General features: G+C 36.3%; 1 protein-coding gene across 1 annotated transcript in view; it reads left to right on the plus strand.

Moving 5' to 3' along the window:
* Positions 1 to 4079: 4079 nt before the first annotated feature.
* The window catches only part of LOC136766453 (mast/stem cell growth factor receptor kita), a 37829-nt gene continuing 22893 nt past the window's right edge, over positions 4080 to 19015 (plus strand). The window contains exons 1-8 of the mRNA XM_066719895.1: positions 4080 to 4220; positions 7868 to 8128; positions 10818 to 11102; positions 12898 to 13037; positions 13408 to 13567; positions 13844 to 14030; positions 14810 to 14925; positions 15037 to 15151. Of these exons, the coding sequence (XP_066575992.1) occupies positions 4157 to 4220; positions 7868 to 8128; positions 10818 to 11102; positions 12898 to 13037; positions 13408 to 13567; positions 13844 to 14030; positions 14810 to 14925; positions 15037 to 15151 (1328 nt within the window). The 5' untranslated portion in view covers positions 4080 to 4156. The remainder of the gene's footprint in view (positions 4221 to 7867; positions 8129 to 10817; positions 11103 to 12897; positions 13038 to 13407; positions 13568 to 13843; positions 14031 to 14809; positions 14926 to 15036; positions 15152 to 19015) is intronic.

The following is a 19015-nucleotide window of genomic DNA, read 5'->3' on the forward strand; positions in this document are numbered from 1 at the left end:
ATGATCTGCCTCGTCTAAACCCATGTTGACTATCTCCAAGAATATGGTTTTCATTAAGATGTTCTACTTTCTGACTAATCGTTTTTTCCATTTCCAACAGTTTGTTCATATTCTCAGTAATGGTATTGTACATTCATAGAAACTTTCAGAAATGTTTTGCATTATTTTCCCATTGTTGCAGCATTTGAAAACAGAAATATCTGAAATATGTCCAGTTGAATTAGAAGCTCACAGTCCTGCAGAACTGACCAAAACATTCCAGTCAGTTTTTTGGCTCAACTCACAGACAGCTGTCTTAAGAATAGAGCCAGAGTGCACATACCAAGAGAAAGATAAGTGCTGTGGTTCAGCTAAGACTAAATGCAAAGAGGCTAAGTGAATTAGTTACGCAGCAGTCAGGTAATTATCTAGGCACTTGTAAAACAGCACCACACCTTTGTAAAGACCACTTATTACAAGAGGTCTCATTGAAAAGGACATTTAAAAGCATATTTAGCTCTCTGCACACTTTAAGACCTGTTCATTAGATCTGAGTTATAAGTCTCCTCGCCTGTTTATTATGTGTTGCTAGCAGTTCTTATGAACCTTAAAATGTCAATGTTACTGTAATGTTTATGTTCCAGCTGGGTGACCACATGAGTATCAGGTAAAGCAGGAAAGCAAGCATACAACAGTAAGTGAGTGGGACCTTCAGTTGTGACAAACACACTATAAAATCAAAAGTATTGGATAACATAAAATGATATCAACAGTTTCCTTCTTGAATCTCTCCCATCTTTGAAACTTGGCTAGATCAACAAACCCTCATCATAAAATGCCAGCAGTCTAAACTATCCACAAACAGTGGAGAATATTGTACCCTTCTTAGAAATATCCCTTTGTAAACCATGGGTCCTTTAATACAATCCAATATTGTCCCATTACTTTGTGTAATGCAATGTATAAATTCAGTTAGAAAGTGGTAATAGGTTTATTTGTCCTCTAGACTGTTTTCAAATTTGGTTTACAAGTTAAATGGTCCAGTTTTTTTTAAATAAAGGGTGTTGAGGTTTTATTGTTGTATTACATCAGTTTCTGTGGGAAAATGTTTGCATTGTTTCAGTCTAATCCCTTTTCTAGTCTAATGTGAATCCACTTCACGTTTTAAGTAACTTTTACATTAATCTTCCATTTAACACCCATGGTGGTTTTTCTGGCAAATCCTTTTATCCTGGGAGTGAATGTCCTGTTCATGCAATCATCCAGAGTTTAAATAATTTGAGAATAGATAAACAATATCCTTGTCCACATAGATCTTTCAAGCTCTCATTCTTCCTATGCATACTTGGAGTTCATTGCACACAAGGCTTATTCTATAAAGAAATGTAGTGATTTGTTTAGTTTTCTCAACATTAAATTTGATTAAATTTGAATCAACCGCCGCAGCTCAGACTTCACTCATTCTCCTATTGCATTGTCTGGCCAGCCTCGCTGACTGCACCTCAGCTTATAGGGGAAATATATTAGTGAACTGCTGAACCAAGTAGTACAGAGTTTAGTTCAACCAGTGCATTTTGTTCTTGACTGGTAGGGTTTAACTGTGAGGTTATAGCTATAGCACAGTTTACATTAAACAGAAATAGTCAAGGACAACACAAGACTGCAAGGATCACGTGACAGCTCAAAGACAATGAACACTCTTTATAAGGCTACATTTGTGGAGTACATCTGGACTCTGGTCATGTGAAAGAGTCAAGCAAAGATGGAGACAACAACCATTTATAAAAATACATTTTGTTAGTAGCCTGAAGCCACGTACTAGATCTAGGGTTATATGGAACTACTACAAAATAACACAATGGATAACTTTGTGTCAATGCTGTAGTTTGAAGGGTAATTTTATAATAACAATTTAGTAATGAATTTGCACATTTTTAAATGCTTAAGAAAACTTTGACTGAGAAAAGCAAAAACAACACAGGGGAAGAATATTTATCTAAAAGGAAATATATTGATTAACACTGTGTCCTTCATTTTGTTCTTATGTTTTTGTGATAATGTTCAGTAGTATCTTTCAAAATAAGATTTGTCAATTCTATTTAACTGATTGATTCAAATGGGGAGATTTTGGCACATACAAGTCTCATAAGCTATTTTAATTTCTGAAGAACAGACATGTGAAAATGTGAATATTGACCTACTTTGTGGTTGATTGATTATTTAGAGACAAGTTCAATAAGGGGTAATTTGTTTAAAAAAAAAAACAACACCATTGAGTTGACTTAAAGAGATAAGATTGAATTACAAAATGGATTAGGTTCCATGCTTCAGCAGCTGGGAAACTCTAATGCATCACATCTCGCGAGCAAGTATTTCAGTATAAGAAGGAAGAAGATGAGACATAAAATATGCAATACATTTGAACCTTTATTAAGAATGTAATCAATCTACATGTCTTAAAGCTGTACATGATAGTTGTTTACCTACTGAATAGCATGTTACTGAGCATGTTACCTGCATTTCTATCCTGGAGGAGTACTGTATCTAGAGCAGAACAATCGTCTAATGCTGTGAAAGAATCTCATCACCTGCAACAGAGACTGTGGCGTTCAGTTGCACCAGGTTCTGCTTTAATAATTTAGTCTGCATTCATTGAATACTTAACCTTCTCGTTATTTTTCTCATTAGGAGAGGTTAGAGGCAGGGGTGGGAGTTACACTTCACTCCTGAAAAACAAAAACAATTTGTATATTTGTAGATTATTTAGAACGGAGGAACAGAATGTGGAAAAATACATAATACACACAGGGATACACATACACACATATATACAGCACATGTGTGTTGGTGTGAATTTTAAAATACTATGCTTTGTTGTGTGAATGTTGTGTGAAACCAATGTCACCTTTATTATTTTTCTCTGTGCCAGTCTTCTTCACCCATGAAATAACACAGAGCACCTAAGCTAAGCAAACCCCTCACTCTCCAAAACCATTTGAAATTGTGATTGTAAGGCTATTTTTTGGCTAAAAAATTGTGTTGGTTTTGTGTGCATAGTAGACTCTGCAAAGAGAAGAACCTGACAATCAAGCTCCCTTTGTGTTCACAGCTGCTCCTTAGTATCAAAGCACTTTATTGATTAACAATTTGAAGATAAAATAATACAATTATGATCATTTAAAAAATCCTGGAGCAGGGAACTTATTTAAACAAAATTGTTACAGTTCACAGATTTGTATTTATTTATTATCGTTTGTGTATATCTCCACTATCACTGGTGTTTACTGTACCCTAAAATACTGTCTTTTTTAAGATCATGGTGTTAAAATGTTCCTTTTTTAATATTTTACATTTTTGGGGGTTAGCATTCCTTCATCTTTTGTGAAGCTGAAATAGACCTTTCATAAATGGTGAAAACAATATTTTTGGTTAGACACAAGCTCTCCCTAAATGCCTTTCACATCTATTGAACCACTTTCACAAAGTACATTTCTTGTTGGAAGGTAAGAAATGAACTTAGCAGCCACTTTCATATTTACCTTCATCAACAAGTTAATAAAAGAGGTAACAACAACATTCACATTTTTTCAAACATGCATTTTCTGTGTATGTTTGTATTTGTGTATTAATACATATCCACCCCCAGCTTTGTTTAACACTATTAACATACTATTTTAATACTACTACTACTACTACTAACAACAACAACAACAATAATAATAATAATAATAATAATAATAATAATAATAATAATAATATGTCGATTATGAACAGCAGCAATGTACTGCTACTACTACTACTACTACTACTACTAAATTCAGTGTTATTTCCAAGTCCCAACGCATATGACCTTTTTTATGTATGTTCATTCCTTTGTTTGTTTGTTGGGAGATGCAAACATCTCTGATGAATTTGTTTAGTTCTTGCGTCATCGTTCGCATAGTTCGCGTCCTTTTTGCGCAGACCTCCGCAGTTCTGCACAGATCCGAAGAATGCCGTCGATCCCATTGGTGGGGCGGCGCAGATGCAGGCAAAACTGCGCAACAGCAACGCGACCAGAGTGCGGCGTGCTGTGCCTTTAAAGCATTCAAATGAGCGCTGTTTGTAAGAGCGCAGCATCTCTAGCGGCGGACAGATCCGTGTCAGAGAGATACGCAGACACAGCTACATCAATGGCATGTTAACGATGGACTACAACTGGGTTTTGTGTATTACCTTGGTGCTGTCAAACTTCCAGCAAGGTAGGACACGTCATTTGTTTAGTACTGTGAGCTGCTGAAGTAGAGAATGCGGGTTTTCGCGGAATTCTGTGAGCTAAAGCATTGTGGCTTGACGTGAAAAACTACTAAGTAGGAGAAGCATCGCAGTGAGTTAAATACACTTCAGGTAAACTAGTTAAACGGGATGTAAAACTAACTGTCTGTTCACGTTAGCGTCAAAAGTGAATGTAGTAATTGGTGCTGTTTCAGGGGAAGATCGTCTGCAAGATCTTTATTTACAGTGCACATGTTCGTACGTTTTATGCAAAAGGTCAGTGCCGATCATAGTAGCATTAACATTGTATAACTACAGCATGCTTTCTTCTCTGTCACAATTGTCTGTTTAATATTGGCTCAGCTTGGAGAGGTAGTCAAGCCTACACGTGTCGCTAGGACTTGTTTGTCCGTTTTTTTTTATTTCCCAAAAGTGCGATTTGTATAGAACTGGTTTTGATGTATATCCAGTCAGACAGACAATAACGCAAAGTAATTAAAAAGGTAGACAATGAAAGAAACACCTGTAATACGAGCACAACTACAGACTGAGTCACACACACTCTGCCTTTTTGTGCAATATATCACGATGCTAAGCAAATACGGGAGTGTTGAGTTTGCAGATAACACTGGCTTCTTCTTCAGCTTCATATTTCATGTTTTTCAGCACCAGCCTTAAGTCGTCTGTGCTTATGGAGAAGTTATAATGCTCATCAACATAGGAAAAACAAGAAAGAGTAACCAACACCAAATAGCAAATCAACACACTGCAGTGTTTCATTTGTTTCTACACAGTGAGAGGCTTCATTTCTCCCTGGGTTATGGACACATATGTAACATGTTGACATATTTGGAACATGATTCCAGAATGTAGAATCCGAATCTTTAGGGGGAGTCGGGAGGAATGTGGGAATGTGTCTGCAGGGGGAATGAAAAGCCATAGAAAGCCAGGCAGTTTTATGTGTGTTTAATTGGGTTTTGTGTACCACACGTTTTTGCAATGGGGATTCTGTTTAAGACTAAATAATAACGATAATAACGGCAAATACAAGTTTTTGAGTCTCTGCAGGAAGTAAGTAAATAAATAATATAGAAACAGGACACCGAGTAGGACACGGCGCTTCTGTGTCACTGGCACCTGGAGGGGTAATTTGAGCTTAACGTAACGCATATATAACATGTCCTGCTCCCACCTGATCTGTGTTTATCATTTTCAAATATATAGTTTTAATAATTTTAAAAGTAATCGGGCTGACATTTCAGGCGACATGACCCATTAGAAAACACCAAGGTACATTCTCAAGGTATATTCTCAGTTTTCCTATGCTTTATATCAGTTTTACTAGGGCCTCACTATTAATTGACAGCCTTTCACTTCTAAAGATTGTGTAGGGAGGCTCGTTGTGTACATGAGCTGGTAGGGGTGAGTAGTCTTTCTGTGTGACCAGTAGGGTGCATAAACCTCTCATGCTGGGAGACAGGTATTGGTGTATAGGAGTTTTCACTCTACTGTGGTGGAACTGTGGACCTGCACCTGCTGCAATTACACCCATCCCATAGGACAGATGCAACCAAGACATTGTTGATGTGGGATGATGTCATTCTTAGCAGCCTTCCCTGGTGGATAGAAAAAGAGAAATAATTAACAGCGTTGTGTGCAATTCATAAGGGCTCTTATCTAATTAAGGATTATTGTAATGTAAACCTTCTAATGCAAGTAATGAATATTGGCAGATATATTATTTATTCTATGAAGTTACTGCGTGATTTGATTGTCTAAGAGATGGTTATCTGATGCTAGATTGTATCATGCCGCAGAAATCAAGTCAATAATTGCCACAGCCTTAGCTTTATCTTTTTTGTACCAAAGGTAAATACGTTTACTATTAATGAACAATATTGAACTATGCACATCACCAAATTAATGCTCAAGGTGAATAGTTTCAACTAGAACTGTATTTACATTAAAAGCAACCCACAGTTACCACAGTCTGCAGTAGGCGGGTGTATGACTTTTGAACATGCCATCTAGAACAGGGAGGCCAGAATTTATAAGACAAACTGGATGTGTGGCCTAATTGTATCATCCAGGTGTCTGCAAGAATGTCCCGTATACAGAACTGCAGATACAATGAAAATGTGCCGGGGCAGCTGCCTAAAACCCAAAGATCACATGAATGCACAGAGATGGCTACCGTAGTCCTAAAACCATGAAAACATTGTAAATGCATTCCTGTGTAGTGAAGAACACTTCCATGATCAATGGTATTTTATACTGGCTCCTGTACATGTGCCAGTGTAGCACTGCACACTGGCAGTGTAACACTTTGTTTGAAAAGAAGTCAATGCCTATCTCTGAACAACTCTGGGATGAACTAGAATAGTGAATCAGGAAGAGGTTGCAGACACCAATTTAACTCGCTGAGCTAGAAACTATCCCATAGGAGGGATGGCAAAATATTCCTCTAACAGTATATCAGACGAATTGAAGCAGTCATTAAGTACGGAAATGTTCTTCAGTACATTCGGTAATATAATGCATATTGCTGTGTTACCAAAAAAGTTACTTAATCTTCTAGTGGTTTTTCATCAGATGAAACATAAAACCAAGATCCTGTTGAGAATGACTCTGCAGCAGCAGTTGTTGATGCATGTGCTTTTTGTTCTTATAAAATGGCTATTGTAATGTTGATATTGTGGTCAGGAGATTCAATTTCAAATGAAAAATAAATGTTGTAGTTCAGACACTACTTTCAGCAGTGATTTGAATAGAAAAAATATATGAGTTCAATTTCAATTTTTCAAATCTATATTCTATCTATCAGTGATGGTCCCTTGATAATTTAATCATAAAAAGCATTTCCTAAAATCAGTCATGTACTATACATTCTCAGGACAATGTTCACTAACCAAAGGAAGTACTGCCGCTGTGCTATTTTGCGGTGGAGCTTTCATTGTATGAATGAAACAGTGATACTGTAGGAAAATAGAAATGAAATACTAACGAATACTACAAAATACTGTAAAACATAATATCGAATGTCTGAAAATATGAATGAAGCAGTAGCTATAAGGGTGATTGCTGCACCAAAGCCTTCACTTTGTCTGCTGGGATCGAGACACTTCACTTATGAGCGCACGACTTGCCAAACCAAAGATAGAGATGTACGCTGCTCTTTGCCCAGTAAATCCCAGTAAAGTCTCATATGGTCATTTGGATCACATACTGGGGCTAATGAAATGACTTGATCGCCACCAAAAACACAATACAGTAAATATTCTGTTATGAGGATCTTGAGCAATAAGGAAGGGAAGGGGAAGGCTGGCACTGCTCAGATGAGGGGCCCTCTTCATTGCTTGGCTCACCATAATGTGCACAAACCCCTCTCAGCTGTGTTGGCAGGCATGAGCATCGTTAGAGTTTTACCCTTTTGATTGGCTTCACTTCACTCCCTCAGCCACCACACTGCAAGTCATTCCTGGTGAGAACCCTGACTTCTGTTATGTGCTGTAGATGAATGAAATAATGACATATAAAGTGTTGTGTAGCTTTTTTGTTTTAATAATTTGAGTCACAATACTTTTTCTAAAATCCTCAGTGGAATAAACTACTTGTGTTTGTGTTCCATTTCCAGGCCTGACAAAGCCAGTGATTACACCTGACCAATCACAATTGGTGGTCCTAAAGGGTAACTCTGTCAAACTTTGTTGTCGTGATAATTCAAAGGTGAATTGGTATCTGGAAACCCCCCCAGGAAGTCGGCAAAGTCAAAGATCAACTCTAGAAGATGGCACTTATTGTCTAACTTTTTCCAGGGCAGACGCTATGCACAGGGGGAGGTATATTTGTGAAAATGAGACTTTGGCACAAAGCTCCATCTATGTTTTTGTAAAAGGTAAGTATTATTATTGTGATGATGATGATGATGATGATGATGATGATGATTATTATTATTATTGCTGTTCATTTTCTTATAGCCACTGCACCCCTGCCTTTAAGCACTATACTAGCCGCGTTCATCCTCAGCAAGACTAAGCGATTTGCTCATGGTGATGATTAAATCTTGAAAGTCTTGAAAACCAAAGCAGTACATTTATTACATTGCAATTATACCTCCAATAAGCCTGAGGATTTCCCAACATTTTCTTAAATGCTGTTTGCCCTAAGTTTAGTAATTCAGCCTGATACATGAGTGCAGTCTCCTTTACAAGTAGTCATTTGCAATCATTACATAGTTATCCCATTCATTTTCACCAGTAAGTGATTGAATCATTCCATAACTACAAAATACATATTAGAGGAATAATACACAGCATTTGTTTGATGGCTAAAGGCATTCAATTTGAATAGATTTTTTGTATCATTATTTCAGATACCTAAAGTATAAGTAAAATATGTTCCGTATTATTCAATTTAAAACATCATATATATATATATATATGTGGAACTAGATCTGATTAAGTGTGTCAAATTCACAACCACATTCCATGTGTTGAAATTCAGCTGTGTTCAGCATTTAGAGTTTGCATTTCTTTACTTTATAATACAGTAACTAATGTGTTCATGTTAGTTAATAGAGAAACAGACTATGGGAAGAACCTTCTCTGTATTATCAAAGCCAGAGTGGATTCACAAAATACAGAGTGCTGGGTCTCAAAAAATGTGACTTTAGAAATATATGTAACTATTTCTCAGAGATATGCTATTGATGCTTACAATATTGGTAAAAGTATTTACTTTTGTGTATTGGTATTGTTAAATACTGAGAATACACCTGGATTTTGTAGCTGAATTAAGTTTTGTTACACTTCAAATGTTACAGTACATTTGGAGGGAACTATAGATGAACATTACCAGTGTGAATTATCTGAATTTGTTAAAAAAACAATCCAGTTAATGTTAGGTCATTGTTCATTTTTTTAAGTTGTTATTATTTATACATGGAGTGAAAACTGAGACCGAAATCTCATTTACAGTTGAGCCCTGTTTTCAATACAAAAAACATAGATCTACACACATAGGCTAGATACATATTAAGAAAAAACATTCACAATTATTAACAAAAAACTTCCTTGTTCCGTGTATCGGGTGCAATATAACTAAAGGCACATTTCCTTTTTTGCGTCGAAACTGCAGGGGTCCAAAGTGATATATAATTAGTTGACCTTGTTTTAAAATACATTTTTGCATGGGAAATTAATACTGTCAAATACATTGGAAGTTTATGTATTTTTATATACAAACACAACAACCTGCTGCTCTCTTCTAGCATATAAGGAGGCCCAGCCTACCTATAACTACAAAGAACAGTGGTGAATTTAAAAGTAATGAACCATAGATATTATTATTATTATTATTATTATTATTTCTTTCCAGGGCGACTTACAAAATATAAGCGCAGTACGAAGTGCAAAAATACAGTGCAGTACAAGGCATAACTTATTACAAATTCAATTCACATTATACAGTGCAATTCAAAGCATAATACATTTTACAAATTCCAATTTACACAATATATGAGGTCTTACATCCTGGACTGTAACAGCTGATAAGTGCAGACAAGATGTTAGGTTGCAGTCAAGGGCCAGGGAAAGGGAGCATAGGGGAGATCAAAATAAACAATACGAGTACTAGTAAAGCAAGGAAAGTAGTATGATGAACGTTGTATAAGAGCTTTTGAAAGGTCCATAAACATAGTAGCACAATTTTCTCTATTATCCAAGGCGTTTACAATGTCATTCACAACAAGCATTGTGGCTGTTGTAGTACTATGTTTAGGTCTAAATCCAATTGATTTATATTAAGAATGTCTTTTTCACATAAAAACGAGCGTAATTGCTTGCTGACCAAAGACTTCGCAAGCCAAGGATGCCTAGAAATAAGAGGATAATGATCAAATCTCTAGTGTCACCTCCTCCACTTTTTCAGTAATAACATTACATTCATAGATTATCTGCTTAGGCAATCAGGATGAGGAATTACCCTTTTCCAATGATTTAAATATGTTGCAAAATTTAGTTGGGTTAGCATTACAGTCAGAGATGGTGTTTACATAGTACGAGGACTTCGCATTCCTTATCTTAGCAAGACATGCATGTCTTACGCAATGTAGTTGGCAATTTAGACATAAACCCACTAAAATGATTAAATTAAAAATACGTAAACAAATTTCACTATTTTCTATGTATTCATACAATCACACAATGTAGATGGAGAATACCAAGAAAACACAAAACATACTGACCACTGTAAACAAACTTTTAGGTAATGCTTAGGTTTAAAAAAAAAAAAAAAGGTTTTAAAACATCATTACTCTTCAGTTATTCTTCAACCTGTTCTTTACCATTTATTTAATAAAAAAAAAATCAGAAAACTTATTTCTACAGGAGTTTTTACTCCAGACTATACAAAAACTCATATTGATATAGTGATAGTCTCACCCAATAAATCATGGTGGAACCATTCCTCTAACTCAAATTGACGACAGTTGTGTTAATGACGTTATCCAAAATTTACTTTCCATGTGTTAACCTGTTCTTATAGCAATTTCCCATTGAGTTGTACTTTTATCTTTATCTGTGCAGACAATGAAAATCTTTTTCACAAATCAATGGTGAAGAAAATTGTGACTAAGGCTGGCCAAAACTCCAGTATTCGCTGCCTTGTGACGGACCCCGATGTTGTGGATTTGAAGCTCGAGACATGCGGGGGCCAGCCGCTACCCCCGGACCTGGACTTCAGTGCCAGTGTGGAGAAAGGCATCGTCATTAAGAACGTGCAAGTCGCCTTCCAAGGGTGCTACGTGTGCACGGCACAGCACGGAGGGAAGAGGGTCAGATCGGATGAGTACCAATTAACCGTAAGAAATGGTAAGAATGAGGGTTTGGCTCCATCGATAGGACTGTCAGACTCCTTCATAATAACTAAGTACAGTAATGATGTCTCTGCCTATGATGATGCTTGGGGGTTCAAGTGCATGTAAGTCTTTACACTAAGGGGAATTTTGCAAAGCATTAGGTGAAAAGAGATGTGCTTTCAGTTTCAGAAATGTATTTCTATGTTGAAAGTCTTACATTTTTAACCATTCAAAAACATGATTTCCTGTCATAAATGGAAGATCAGATATCCGTATTTCTTTTTCTTTTCCTGTGCATTTTATCCTCGTTTCCTGTTCTCAAAACTCAAATTGACATATTTATATAAGAACGTTTCTTTTTTTTTTTTCTGAGGGCGAGTATAGTATTGTATGCCCGAGGGAATAACACAGTTGTAACGGTGGATTATGCTGTTGCTGTGTGAGTGTTTTCCCAAGGTTGTCATGACAAGTTTTGATATCGAACGTATACACATGTAATTAGTATTACACATGATGTCGATTCCCTTTTGGCTGTCAGCATGCTCTGGAACAGGTTTCAGACTTCGCTTCCCTAAGGCATTCACAGCCATATGATACTATCAGTTGATGCAGACTCCTCAGCCCGCTCAGAATCTCTCAAAACCACGCAGATTCCCCAACCAGCTTTTCACTGACCCATTCACTGGTTCTTTTAGTTACTCTTGAAATTAATTTGAAATTCATATTGACAGTCTCCGTGTTTTCTATATTCACATAGCTGATGCAAGGCGTGGGGGATTTTGACAGTTACTAGTTCCATGGAAACAGCCCAAAATTCAAATGTAGCCAGGAGGTGAGAAGGCTATCTTTCAGCTTAAGAATTAATCAGACTTAATTTGTATGCAACTGACTAACATGACTTAGACTGCCGTAGATTTAAATAAGAGTCTAGTTTAAAGCAGTTTTAACCAGCCAGCCCCTTTTGATAATTTAATTCAAAAGCACAACTTTTGCACCACAACCCTTGTGCAAGTTATATTATTATTTATTTTAAGAATGAAAGTGAATAACTCCTACTGTAAACTAAGCAAAGCAGTTGGTATTAACTGAAGGATTTAATTAAAATTTAACAGTCACTGTATGCAGTTTTCAGCAGTAGTTCTGATGCTTTATCTGCCAGAAACCATTTGGCTGCTCAAAGGTGTGTTCTTGAACTCCTTGTTGTGTTACTGCAGGTGTGTTTCATAGGCAAATTTTATATTTAAATGAATATCAGTCCCTTGAGACAGGGATTTGAAGAGCAGAGTGTTGGTTGAACTCCGAGCTTTACATTATGCAAATATGTGTGCACCACACCACACTGTTTGCAACGCCCCTAAAAAAGCAGGCTTTTGTTTTTGGTTTTGTGCATTACAAAGTTAAGCCTAAAAATGCTTTGTCATATCTGATATAACATAACTCATATAAAATTAGCTGCATGTAAAATATTGTATTCATTTAGTGAATTGTATTTAAGAGTATTTCATTTCCTTTGCATTATTACTTAAAGGTACACCCTAGAAAAACAATTAGGCCAACTGACATAAGAACATAAGAAAGTTTACAAACGAGAGGAGGCCATTCAACCCATTGTGGTCGTTTGGTGTCCATTAATAACTGAGTGATCCAAGGATCCTATCCAGTCTAGTTTTAAATGTTCACAAATTTTCAGCTTCAACCACATCGCTGGGGAGTTTGTTCCAGATTGTGACGACTCTCTGTGTGAAAAAACAGAAAGGTATGCATGAAATAAGCTGGTTTAAAAATCTTGTCCTTCTTCTTTTCTAAAGTTCCTGCTCACCCTCCAGACATTTTTTTGGATACAAACAAAAAAGTGATTCTGACTAAAGGCCAGAAGTTTGAAGTCACTTGCAGGAGTGTCAATGTGAACCATAACTTAAGTTTGAAGTGGATTGCTCCTGTAAACATGGTAAGACATTAATTGAACTGATGTAGAACTAAAGTATTGATCAGGCAAGTTAAACTTTCCTCTAACAATGCCCTTACTGTATAAAGAGTACGAGCCCCTGCCAGAGAAGACAATTCACTGCTTGTAATTAGTAATGTAGCCTTCAAAATGATTGACCTACAAATGTTAGCCTATACATTATAGAACTATGATTGCAAAAATATCATGACAGTCAAAAGGAATTAATCATTGATTCTTTATTGGCTGCTCCATAAAGCATCCTGATACCCAACTCAGTATTTGAATCATTTTCAAGAATGTAAGTGTCACATCTCTAAATTAATCAACTCTGCTTTTATGTGTAAAGTGTTTTATTGTTTTATATTTATAGGCTCCTGTTATACCTGCTTCCACGTATACGCCAGGCCGTTTTGAGATGACGGCAGTCCTAAAGATTGATCAAGTAAAGGTTCAGGATTCAGGGATTTATCAATGTGAAGCCACAAATGAGAAGGGCATCTCTATGGCTTCCATTGAACTTGAGGTTTTCGGTAAGACTTTTTTTGAACATTAGAAAAATCTTAATTTGCATCCTTCTAAGTCATAGCTTTTTAATTTAATATGTTTCATCATCCTAAATATATTGTAGGCAAGGGTAGAGTTCTACTACTTTAGTTAGATAGTTTAAACTATGTAGCCTATATATATTTGGACAGATGTACTGTACATTGTAGAATTAGCTGCCTGTTGGGTTGTTCATTAGTTAGATCATTGTGTTTGTTTCATGGCTCAGCATCTCCTGTTTTCTTGTTTTCACTTTATTGTAGATGAAGGATTCATTAACAATGCAACATCAGGAAACAACACGGTATATGTGAAAGCTGGTGAAAGCCTAACTCTGAGTGTAGACTTCGAGGCATACCCAAGGCCTGAGAAGTTCTACTGGATGTACCTGAATGAAACTTTGCAGAACACCTCCGACCATGTCATTGTCACAGAAGACACTGGCTATAGGTAAGGTAATCCACCCTTAATACAGTGTGCTTGTAATAGTGTTCTACAGACACGCCTTTTCATGTCTTTTTCCCCATTAGCACTAAATGAATTAAGTGAATCCATGCTATTAGAGACCCACTGCTGATGAGTGCAACGATTAGCTGCACCTCCCTTTCTACTCCCTTTCCTCTTTCCATTAGTATGAGAAAAGAAAGATAAAAATGGCATTGAGGTCCCATCTGCACTTCGATGTGGAACAAGTGAACACGATTTTATTTAGGATGACATTGTGTATCTCAGTTTATGGCAAGTGCATTTCACAACCATTTGAAACTTTTTGGTCCGCCTCATTTCTGCACAGGCACGTCATTCTAACTAGAAAATTAAATAAAAACCGATGACCCATAAAAAATGTGCACATAGCAATGCTAGGCATTATTTCTGGTGGATTATTTCACCACCTGTTACTTGGGAAGATACAGCTGCCTTCTAAGGACTTTGAAATATTGAGGATTTTGTAGTTATTGTTCTGCGATGGCAGATTTTTGAGCAAAATACTTTTTATTTTGTGCAACATGTAAATGATCATCGGGCTTTGTGAGTTGAGCAGGTCCATACGTTTAATCCTCCCAGTAGTCTTTCTGGATATACAACAGGTTTGATAACCACGGTATATCATGGTATACTATGTTTTCTGTAGAGTTCTATCTGTTGATGTTTGGAAAGCTATCATTTGCATTGGCTTTTACATTGAATGTGAAAAAGAAAATGTTTTTTTTTTTAATTGGTTTGAACAGGTACACCAGCAAACTTAAACTTGTGCGCCTAAAGGGATCAGAAGGAGGGATTTACACATTTTGCACATCTAATTCATATGTCTCCTGGAATCAAATGTTTGCAGTTCACGTTCTTAGTAAGTTCAAAAAGGAAATGTGTAATTATATTATTATTTAAATATGTATATCTGTTTAATGTAAACTGATTGTACTTTGTGTTTGTGTTTGTGTTTGCTTCACTGTTCTAGTTAAACCAGAAATTATTTCTCAAGAAGGGCCAAACAATGGACAACTGCGCTGTGTGGCAGCAGGGTATCCTGCTCCTGAAATATCTTGGTATTATTGTGAGCAGCCGCATGTACGGTAAGTTGAACTGAACAAGGCAGTGAGTCACCCCAAGTACAATAACCTAAAGAACAATTGACAACGGTGTGTGATGATAACAGAGAGCACACAGATGTCTTAGATTGTCCTGTCAACATTGGCTGGCTGACTGCTACTTGAAGTTGAAGCTTTATTCACATTCCTTTGACTTGACCACTTTGCTTGAATCTAAATAAGGACTCCTCATTAATGTATTTAAAAGTTGTAATCTCTGTAGAAAGCATAGATTGTTTTGTTTGCTCTTTATTAAATAAATAACAAAGGTGATGATATTAATCTCATCATAGTGACAATTTAGTGACCTGTAGAAAAGTGTTCAGGCCTGCCAAAATAGATTGGGTATTATTTTTAAAATGGTTTGGTGCTCATTTAACCATTAAAATCTAGGACATCCTGAAATTAGCAATTAAAGGAAAAGATTAAAGGATTTCCCAGTAACTTTCCCTGTAAAGGTTTCATAGTAGCAAATCAATACAATATTGAGTACTATTTGCTTCTCATGAACCCCTTTGTGGTTGAATGTGATTCCATTATTTACCCCAAAATTACATTGTGAAGGAACATTCAAAACTACCTGTAAATGTAAACGTGCGCCTGTCTTTATGAAAGCGAAGCATGCTTTTCTTAGAAGTACCAGAAACTTAATACACATTTTCCTTTGGCAAATTTCAGTAAAATCGTTTTGCATTTTTTGTGAGAGAGCTCCTGCCATGGCTTGTATCGAAGGATCGCTAGATTCTATCCACAAATGTTTTTCCCCTGAATTTATAGTAAAGGAGATGAGTGTTTATTGAGGATACCAGATGCTGAAGTTAACCATTTTAAGAGTTCTGATTTAATTTGTCCCAGTGAGATGAATCAACACCGATGGATGCGTGGTGTAAATTACACATTCCCCTTTAACAGAAATGTAGCCTGTTTAGCTCAGTGCCAAACCAGAGCTCTTCCCAGTAGGCATACATACCATAATCACAATGACCTAATTAAACCATTCATGGCTTATAGAAAAACAATGTCAATAGACTGTATAACGAGACAATACAATGTGACTGGGTCTGAAAACCATTCAGGACAGTTTTAGATGTTTCATGGATTTTGCAATGGAGTACAACATGTTGTATATTTTGTGATTTGTAGTAATTATCATCTAGGAATAAACCTGAATTGGTGTCAGAAAGATTTTTATTGTTCGAAGTTTGTTTAAAACAATCCTAAATAGAAAACCAGATGTACAGCACATGGAGCCCAGAGATGTTGAATTTACTAAAGCATAATTTTTGGTGCCACACTAGTTTTGGTGACACAAAATTCATTCAACTAAGTATATTTAAAACCCTATGAGGTATTGGAAAATCTTTATGTATGAAGTGAAATTAGGGGTGTCTTACTGCAAGTAAAACATTTTCTTCACCACAAAAGAAAACTTTCTATTATCTGTATATCTACACTGAGTTCAGTTGTCAGGAAGTTTAGGTGATGGTGATGGTACTGGTTTTCTTTTCTCTGACGCAATGTTATGTTGGATTAGTCTTGATTGGCAAATCATGTGGATGCCTTGGGGATCACAAGGAAGATTGTATTACAAAAACAATCTTGCAGTATGTTTTAGAGCTGATGCATTTTCCTCCACTTAAATTAGTAGTTATTTATATTTTTGTAAACGAATCTTCTAATGAAAATGTGAATGGAGGACCCCAATCCTTCCGTGCACAATCCAGCTGACCTGCATACTGCCCACACTTTAAACCAAAACTTTCAGGGGTTGATCCCCTGGTGAATTTCGCCTGCGTTTTTGTGAGAAATATTTGCAGAGTCAATAAACTGTGTTCAGCAAAAACTAACAAGCAGTCACATCCTTGTGCGAAGAGGAAATAGCCTGAGGCAGAGGCTGACTTTATTTGACTGCATTTCTTATTGTGGAGATAAGAACAAAAGCCAAGGAGGGCACTGTTATAGTTATTTGCCAAAACTGTGATGTGATTGAATTTACAAGCTCTATTCTATAGGTTCAGAACCGAACTCAGTGAGGCAAGGATATTGATGATACAGGGAGTGCTGTTCACAACTCATGTGTATTTAGTTCATGCAAGGAAGGCAAATTAAATCATCTTGAGTTAGTTGTCATACTATAATCAGAAAAGCCATATATTAAGACAGTAGATGTCTACATCCCAGTTCCTGCAGAGCTCCAGTCCAACAGGTTTAATAGGCCACCCTCAAATCATAGCTTTATAAAGACATAGACCTGTTTAATTTTGATCACTTTAACATGTTTGAGTAAATTCTGTAATTCAGACAGCATGTGGAACAAACTCTTAAATAGCCTTCAGCTCAATGATGTGCCTTAAATGTATCAGTAACTTAAATCTCAGTCTTTAGAAATTGATGCCTTAGTGTGACCTATAAAACTAAGTAACTCTAACCCTCATTGGCCAGGGTTGGGTTGTTGAGATTAAATTCAGAAATTAAAACCGCAAAAAACATCAAAATTATGTAACGTCTACTGCTAAATAACAAATCAGTGCTTATGTCATTCTTAGCTTTAACGTTTTAAATGCATGCCTAAATTTATTCACTATTGTGATTTTAATGTAATGAAGCTTCCAAAATCAATGATGCATGTCCAATAAAATCTTGAATTGATTTAGAAAAGTCCACTTTTATCCTTGTAACAACGACAATGATTGTTGAGCGAGTGTGCTTTATATTGATAAAACAATGGGGGGGGAAATGCAAAGAGGTGGGAATACTGAATAGCCATAGCAACTCTTCAATCTCAGGCAGCTGTTGTGGGACAGTTTGGATAATCCAGATAATAACTGGATTAGCTGGATAAATAGGTTTCAGATAAGTGAGGTTCTACTGTAAAAGCATTGAAGGTTTATACATCTTACGAGATGGGTGTTAATTTAACACTAATATAATATAATATAATATAATATAATGGTATCTGGCAACACTGAAAGAAGTCCCATAAGAACTGTTGTGTGTAATTCACTGATCGCTGACACTTAAGAGCCATTCCTTCTAGAGAATGATGTCATTATTGGCTTCAAGTCATTACCCGTCATGCCTCCTGCAGCTTCAAAATACAGCTCCGACTACAGCTACAGCTGATGTTTTTTTATGATTTCATTATTGCCAAGTTGAATTAAATGGTAATAATGAGATAAAATGTCTCTTTTGCTTAATCAAGCTTGGGAGGAGGGCAACCCCATGCTTCACTTACCAAGCATGAGAATCTGGCAACAAATGCACTTTCCCAGCATCCATTACTTTGCATCACTCCTCCTAACCAAACACCGCCTTGGTTCATTATACCCCTATTATACAGCTGTTGGGCTTGTTGGGCTATTGGGCTCCTGAATTCTCCTTATGTCTTTAAAACCCTGAATCCAAACTATATTAAACCAAAAATCCACAAACAAACAGCGCCATGAAGTTTGCTTCTTTGAATACTTCTTTGATCTTTTCATTGTGTTTACATATCTTCAGTATTTAATCTTTGTTTTTGTACACTGTAACAACATGAAATATTACTATATGATTTGTAGTAATACCCGTACGTACTTATCTTGTCTATTTCTCAACTCTGGAATCCTTAGTGGAAGTGGAAACCTTAGTCAACAACTGTCTTAAATCTTGATGCATGAAACAAATGTACTTATTAACCCAATAACCATTTTCCTGTTTTTAAATGCACCAAAGCACTTGTTGCTACAAGTTAGTTCTCAGCAGAATAATTACTAGTTACTATTTATAAAGACATTCTGAAAACCTAACATGTGGTAATGGAAAACACAAGCATGATAATAACATGGGTAGTGTTGACTGAATCTTATG

Source organism: Amia ocellicauda, chromosome 13 (assembly GCF_036373705.1).
Source record: "Amia ocellicauda isolate fAmiCal2 chromosome 13, fAmiCal2.hap1, whole genome shotgun sequence".
NCBI classification, from domain to species: domain Eukaryota; kingdom Metazoa; phylum Chordata; class Actinopteri; order Amiiformes; family Amiidae; genus Amia; species Amia ocellicauda.